This window comes from Setaria italica, chromosome III (assembly GCF_000263155.2).
Source record: "Setaria italica strain Yugu1 chromosome III, Setaria_italica_v2.0, whole genome shotgun sequence".
In the NCBI taxonomy this organism is placed as follows: domain Eukaryota; kingdom Viridiplantae; phylum Streptophyta; class Magnoliopsida; order Poales; family Poaceae; genus Setaria; species Setaria italica.
Genome location: NC_028452.1, coordinates 28,208,000 through 28,215,074, shown reverse-complemented (window position 1 = coordinate 28,215,074; position 7,075 = coordinate 28,208,000). Strand labels below are relative to the sequence as shown.

Genomic DNA, 7,075 nt, shown 5'->3' with positions numbered 1-7,075 from the left:
TCCTGCTATATCGTTGCGGACTTTGTTACTGCGTAGTTTGTGCAAAGTTGATTTGATATGTATATGCATGCATCGATATTATATGTCACTATGAGCATTTTAAGCACCCAGGAATAGCTCAGTCGTGTAGCTAGCGGCGGAGCTTTTGTGAAAGAACAACACTAAAATTAATTCCTAATTTCATATTTTCAAATTTTTTCCCTCGTCCTTTTTAAAGTTTGTCTCCTCCGTCTATAACAAGCTTGGAACCCATCTTTCTTCATTTCCGTCGAGATTAGGATTAGAACTTTGAGTTGACTCAAGGTGATCGAGTTCAATGAAGATGGTAGGCCAACCCAATAGTGGTGACTGTTGGTGGGCAAGCTAGGAGGTGTAGAGCTATCCCGACTGCGGGAGGCAAAAACGACACATAAATAGGCCTGGGATATTGGATGATAAATTGATTGTTCGCTGAATACATGTTATATGAAAAATAGTAATTAATCATAGATCCATAGCAAGAGCTGATGGACATGGACATGGGAGGGTGGTGGAAGGGGTGATGGCATGATAGGCAGACATTGGGATGCCAGGAGTGTTGGAGGGAAGAAGGATAATGGGGGAATAAAAGGAGGCGAAACCACTGAATTTTGATTGGAGGGTTCAAAATTTTGAAAGTAAAGGCGCGAAGAAAACAAAATCCTGGACATAGTGCATCAGAACAATAAGGATTTGTGTAATCGTTCAGGAAACATCACAGTATCTGGAAGCTTAGACGCCTTAAAGGAAGAAGAATTAGTACCCACGCGTACTTCGGCCGATCTTGGCCATCAACCACCTCTCACCCTCCAAAACCCCGCTACTTAACACAACTCCTGTCTGTCTAGCTCACTTGTCACTGACAATTCTTCCCTCCATGATTCTGATACGAGGCCATCCACATCCCACCTCGAACACACTTCACTTCCGAACACCAGGTACCCATTAATTAAGCAGCCATGGCGATCACCTCCTCCGGCACCCTCTGCAAGCACCAGAGCTCGGCGTCCCGCCACCGCTGCCGCGTCTGCGCCGTCGTCTCCCTGGCCGCGCTCGTCCTCCTCGCGGTCGTCGCTGCCGTGCTGGCACTCTACCCGCGCCCAGCCGTCCCCACGCTCGAGGCGCTCCGCCTCGCCTCGATCTCCCTCTCCCCGACCGGCGCCTCCCTGAACGCCACCCTCGACGCCGACCTCGCCATCCGCAACCCGAGCCCCGTGGCCGCCTTCACGCACGACGCCGGCTGCGCCGAAGTCTACTACCGCGGCGCGCTCGTCGCGGACGCCGACCTGCCCCCCGGACGCGTCGGCGCGGGTGGCACGGAGGCTATGACCGTCCGGTTCACCGTGCTCGCCGACAGCCTCGCTGCGAGCGCGGCGCAGCTGTACGGCGACCTCGTCGGCGCCGGGGACGTGCCGCTCACCGTGCGGACGGCCGTGCCGGGCAAGGCCACGGTGCTCGGCATGCTGAGGCGCCGTGTGGTCGTGGTGACGGTGTGCGACGTCGCGGTGAGCGTGCGCGCGCCGGGCGCGCAGACATCGTCGTGCCGGTACCGGACCAAGCTCTAGCTAGCCATGTCGCCGTGTGTAATGCCATTGTGGCAAATTGCAAGACTGTTACCAACTTGAAATTGTACTGTGCTGCACATTTTCGAGGGACTGATCAGTCTTTTGACCGGTAGATGACAAATGTGTTTGTTGCGATAAGTTGGTGAGGAGTAAGAAGCAGGTGAAAGATTGGTAAAAATGATAATTATTCAGCGCCTGTGAGTCCGACGGCCTGGTGAATTACAAGAAACTCTTTTGTTTTCTCTTTCTTGTTTGGAGTTATTGAGTTAAATTTTGTGTGCAAAACTTGAATTGCTTGCGATTTGAAATGAGTAACGAGATTCATGTTTGTACCAATGGTTGCGGTTGCCGATCAACTTCAGAATTTTGTCTATTGCTACTGCAAAATAAAGTTGTGTGCTATTCTTTCTCATCTCGGAAACGAAATAATTTCGTTTTTCAGGAATCTGAGGACTAGGTATTATCTCGGTTCTTGAGCAAGCTCCTTTTTTCATGTCACTGAAATTGATGGACTTGAAAGGCATGAGCAGCACATAACTGTAGTATGAGTTGATCACAGAATAAGCATGAAGCAATCAACATTTCCTTTACAAATTAAGTTAGCACTTTTTTTAGATAAAAGAAGTCTTTATCCTAGCCTCTACACGAGTTGTGCACTCAACCACATATTATTACAATACAGCCTCTGGCTGTCAACAAAGATGCTAACAAATATAGCTAGCTCTCTAAACACAGAAACAAAGTGTAGCATTAAGCACATAGCCTATTAGTAACATGACTGACCCAAAATAATTGAGCTGCAAACAGAAGTTCATAAAATGGATCACTATCAAAATGCACCAAGGAACATATAGGCATAGTAAATAATCCCAATTAGTTGGGCATATGTATCTGTGACCAAACGAAATCAAATGGACTGACTGACAAGCAAAGCAACTACTCTGTGTTGCGGTCGACAGTGTTCTGTTCTATATGACTCGGAAAAGTTAATTTCCAGATCTTAAGACTCCATATAATATCTATGATGTCGTCTTAAGTATTGCTAAGTAAGGACATAGCAAAGACGAAGGAGACTATATTGGTAATGCGCTGAGTTCCTGTGGAAGAATTGAGGCAAAGGCCTTTGAAGCGCCACTTCAGTGCTGTTTCTTCTCAGACAGCATTGGGATCTTAGAGAGAAGCTTCGCATCAATCACTTTGTATTGCTTCTTGATCTCAATAAGGGCCTTCTCGCCCACAACATCAACTTGATCTTCGTATTTCTCATACATCATGGGCAGCGTGTATGCCATCAGGAATACTGCAAACAGGGATCACTTTCAGCATCTCACGAATGACATTGAGAAATAGAAGTACAAAGATGATTTTATATGTAATATACAGAATATGACTTTTTGGATGTAGTGCATATATAGTTAATAAGTACAAAGTTCATGGGGCACTTTATCCAATTTTCTGTTTTTCCAGATAATTTGTAAAGAAGAGCTGACCTACTGCAACCAGATATTCACATTCCATTGTTTAATTTCACAGTGATATCAAAGTTTCAAAATCTTAGTATATCACAATGTTTTTTCTTATAAAAAATCGTCACTTGATTTGAGACAGTGAAGTCCTGTTTGATCCAGTTGCAATGCTATCTTGGAAGGAGAAAATCAAGAAAAACCTATATCTTTCTTTCTAGATTTTTATTCCTCCAAAGATAAGATAAAGCCATTGTTATCAGAAGACGCTAATGTGCACACACATGTGCTTGTTGCTCTTAAGTACCTATGCAGACATTCACGAACCAAGGGCTTCAGTTTTCCGAACATGACACAATCAGAGAACTGAAACTACAAACTCAATCACACATTATATCTGTATGTAAAGGAAGCTCTTTGTTTTGATTGATAGTGCAGGAAGCCTTTCAGAGTCCATTGTTTATTTTGATCTTCAATGCATTACTCAAATTATTTAATCGAAGTACTAAAGTTATTTAAATGAAGTAAAATACAGCACAGATGTTGAGAAGATGGTAATGTATGCTAATTTGCAGTGGAAGCCAAGGAGAAAGTAGAGAAGAAGATTACTAGTGTAAGACAAAGTCAAGAAGCTGAAGCAGCTTCCAATTATAGAAATGAACCACAGGACTGCAACCGTCTGCCAAAAACAAAACAGACAAAAAACTTCAGAAAACTACATGAACCGCAGCAACAGAAAATAAATATGTGGTAGAACTCAGGTGAATTACCATCAGATATGTTTTCAGGTCTTTCCCAGAAGCAACATTGCGCAATGTATAGAAAGCCTCATTGATTTCTTTCCTTGCAATATGAGCTACCTTCAGGCATTGGACTTCAGATAGAATGACCTCTGGGAACTTTGGAGGAGACCTGGAAAATTGAGGACGTCATACGAATTCCCAAGATATAGTCATACATATGGAGTAACCAGACAAATCCTTTCGGTGCAATCTATATATGCAAAAAAATTTAGCTAGTTCTTGGCATTCGGGATGATAATAAACAATCTTGCTCAAACAAATGAAACAGAGTGTGACTTGAATAACTAAGATCTCTGTAATAATAATAAAATTCATTTGGCATTGCGTATTCTGCAATATGACCATTTTTGGATTCTTCAACAGAAATAGAAAGAAAAGCAGTGTATCTTCAACGTTTCAGATTAAAGTTGAGGACCAAAGGAGGAACAGAAAGGGTGACCTGTTGACGAAGGACGCAGCGTTCGACCAGACGAACCAGACGGTGAGGAAGACAATGAGCGTGTGGCAGAGGAAGGTGAGGAGGTGGTAGCCGATGCCCTCGAACAGCAGCCAGATCACCGTCACCCCAGCAAGGATGCTCCCGGATGTCTGCTTGTTCCTCCACAGCACAAGATCGGCAGCTGAAACAGGAAAAGAAATCATAACAATCTTATTTTTACAAAGGAAAACAGTCCTGATGGAAAGTGCCAGTTTTGCAGTGGGCTTTCAAATATCCAGGAACTTTTCAGTAGGAAACTAAATCCTTCCGCTCCCTAATTTATACACATTACCTTTGCCACCGCCGAGGACGTGATGGAGTGGATGCTTCCTCCCGAAGAGCTTCTTCTTCTTGGATTTCTTGGGCTTTTTGTCATCATCCGAGTCTGAGGAGGAGGATGACGACGAGTGCTTGTATTCGTGGATCTTCTCGTTGATCTTCTCCAGGAGCGAGCCGTGCTCCTCGCTTTCGGACATCATCCCCTACCCTAGCTTCTCTTCCAAAAACATAAATGCACAATCAGATCGAAAGGCTAAACAAACGTAAATGATCTGAATCTTGGAAATGAAACCAAAATGGAAATGGACAGACTAATCAAGAACCTGCGCGACACATCTAGGAGCGAGAATACAATCGAGATCGATCAAGGGTAGATACTTACAGTGTTCTTCCTTGCAGTTTATTTACGCTATTAGATCTGGGACCTCTGCCTTTACCTTTCTCTTTGGTTGGGTTGGAGTTGTTCTTCTTTGGGAGGAAACCGAAGTGGAAGGGGGCAGCCCCGTAGATATAACGGACCGGAGCCAAAGGCGGAGGACGGCCAGAAATAGGAACCCATCCACCGCTCGCTATGCTAACGTCAAAGACACGCATGCCTTCTGCTGCCCATCCTCCGTGTCATTATTTTTTTTCTAGTATTTTTCAGTAGAACTTATTAAGTGTTCGCTCATTATAATATGAGTATTGTTCAAACTAAGAAACTGATTTGTGACTTTGCTTTCGCGGCTTCGATGAGGCCAACAAATCAAGACCAATATAGATCCCATATTTGATAAAAAAATATATCGAATACTCGTTCTGCTTCTATTTCCACTGCAGATGTGTTAATTGGTACATAGCTATATGTGAAAGTGAGAGCTAAACAGGATTACCCGGGGAACAAATTATTTTTTTAATTAGTCGATCGTCTTTTGGAACCATTGTTTTTCTTACAGATAAAACATTACAAACATAAAAAAGGAATCATATTTGGAAATGGTAGAGAAAAATGGAAAACAAACACACACGTTTCTCATCTTTGTATGCTAGCTAGGTGTAGCAATACAAACGTAGCAAAAGTGTAACACACCAAATGACCAATGCAACAGGTGCAAAACCGATTGCAATATAATCTGGGGTAACTTATTGATACAAAACGATGGCGAAATATATATTCATTCGACCAATTCAAATGTACTATTTCTGTGTAACAGTGCTCTTGAAGCAATAGTTTAGTTGTAACCTACGGACAAACTATTACAAAAATATCCACATTCCACACCACAAATAATAAATGAGGAAAACCGAGAAAAACCTCAAAGTGCCAAATTGGCGATTGGCAGAAACCCACCATGTCTACACCTATATACACGACCCTACTGACTAGTTTCAATTTTGACACAAAAAAATGCCAATTCATCACGACTAGATATCTGTAGCTGTACCACCGGCCATCATGGCCTTGAACTCGTCGAAGTCGACGCGCCCGTCGCTATCCCGGTCGGCGGCGGCGATCATGTCGCGCACCCGAGCCATGCACCCGGCCTCAGGCAGCCCCATCCGCGCCAGAACGGCCTGCAGCTCGGTCGCAGAGATGTACCCGTCGCCGTTCTCGTCGAACACCGAGAACGCCTCCCTCATCTCCTCCTCCTCCTTGCCGTCGCCATGGTCGCCGGCGAGCTCGGCATGGAGCGCCTCAAAGTCCTGGAACCGCAGCCCCGTCATGCCTGGCGCGACGTACGGCGCGACGACGGCTTCAAGCGCGCCCGTGCCAGCGGGAGCGGTCTGCGCCGGCGCTGGTGGCGCCGGAACAGCGGCGTGGTCCAGGGCGAGGCCGAGCCTGCCCAGCGCGCCGGAGAGCTCGGTGGGCGTGATGACGCCGTCGCCGTCGCGGTCGAACAGGTCGAAGACGCGGCGCAGGCGCAGGGACTCGAGCCGCCGTTGCCGGCCGCCGTCGCAGGGACCTTGGCGCTGCGTCTGCTGCAACGACGATCCTGGACGAGCCGATGATGACGCCGCGGCACCAGCGGGCGCCGCGGACAGAAGCAGCGGCGGAGGAGCCATCATGCGTGTGTCTGGGCGCGCTACTTTCCCACACGTGTGTACGTATGGAACTTTATTAGAAGGATTTGGTTGAAAACCTAGCTAGCTATGGGCCTATGGACACGTATGTTGATAAGGGTTACAAGTTTTGCGTGTTGAGGTGCTGTTTATATAGGGAAGATGCAAGTTTTACGTCACGTACAAGTTATAGGAAATCCTACAACGAGCTCCTCCTCATCTTTATTTTAGAGTTAAGGCGGCAAACTGGTTGACGTGACATGGAATTCTTTGCTTATTGTACGGAATCTGTGGACGGTAAACGAGGGCAGTTGCCGCGGCAATATTCGTAGTGCTAGCTGATGTTGTATACTTGTACTGCATTGTCTTTGTGTAGAAATGGTTTGCATCAGGTTCTTGTGTTTTTCTTGTTTGAAACTGAAGTAACAT

The 7,075-nt window shown here is 45.7% G+C and overlaps 3 protein-coding genes across 4 annotated transcripts; 1 reads left to right on the top strand and 2 right to left on the bottom strand.

The window, feature by feature from the left end:
* The first annotated feature begins 977 nt into the window (after window positions 1-977).
* LOC101757676 lies at window positions 978-1,583 on the top strand. The gene has a single exon (XM_004963838.1). The coding sequence runs from the start codon at window positions 978-980 to the stop codon at window positions 1,581-1,583; it is 606 nt and encodes a 201-aa protein (XP_004963895.1).
* A 754-nt stretch (window positions 1,584-2,337) lies between these two features.
* Window positions 2,338-5,112, bottom strand: LOC101770126 (reticulon-like protein B1). 2 transcript variants are annotated; one of them, XM_014804917.2, is made up of 6 exons: window positions 4,989-5,112; window positions 4,620-4,818; window positions 4,289-4,469; window positions 3,817-3,958; window positions 3,656-3,725; window positions 2,338-2,883 (listed from the first exon to the last, which is right to left on the bottom strand). In XM_014804917.2, exons 2-6 carry the CDS (start codon window positions 4,804-4,806, stop codon window positions 2,720-2,722), a joined length of 744 nt encoding a protein of 247 aa, XP_014660403.1. In that variant the 5' UTR covers window positions 4,807-4,818; window positions 4,989-5,112; the 3' UTR covers window positions 2,338-2,719. The 2 variants fall into 2 exon arrangements, with proteins under 2 accessions (XP_014660403.1, XP_004962474.1); XM_004962417.4 differs by having other exon boundaries at window positions 4,620-4,823; window positions 4,989-5,104.
* A 619-nt stretch (window positions 5,113-5,731) lies between these two features.
* LOC101769718 (probable calcium-binding protein CML21) lies at window positions 5,732-6,824 on the bottom strand. Its single transcript, XM_004962416.3, has one exon. The coding sequence runs from the start codon at window positions 6,650-6,652 to the stop codon at window positions 6,011-6,013; it is 642 nt and encodes a 213-aa protein (XP_004962473.1). The 5' UTR covers window positions 6,653-6,824; the 3' UTR covers window positions 5,732-6,010.
* Between the last annotated feature and the right edge of the window lie 251 nt (window positions 6,825-7,075).

Coding starts and splice junctions, on each gene's coding strand:
- LOC101769718 (XM_004962416.3), bottom strand. CDS start 6,652: ATGATGGCTCCTCCGCCGCTGCTTCTGTCCGCGGCGCCCGCTGGTGCC.
- LOC101757676 (XM_004963838.1), top strand. CDS start 978: ATGGCGATCACCTCCTCCGGCACCCTCTGCAAGCACCAGAGCTCGGCG.
- LOC101770126 (XM_014804917.2), bottom strand. CDS start 4,806: ATGATGTCCGAAAGCGAGGAGCACGGCTCGCTCCTGGAGAAGATCAAC. Junction 4,470..4,619: donor CGTCCTCGGCGGTGGCAAAG/GTAATGTGTATA, acceptor TTCCTGTTTCAG/CTGCCGATCTTGTGCTGTGG. Junction 3,726..3,816: donor ACCTGAAAACATATCTGATG/GTAATTCACCTG, acceptor TGTTTTTGGCAG/ACGGTTGCAGTCCTGTGGTT.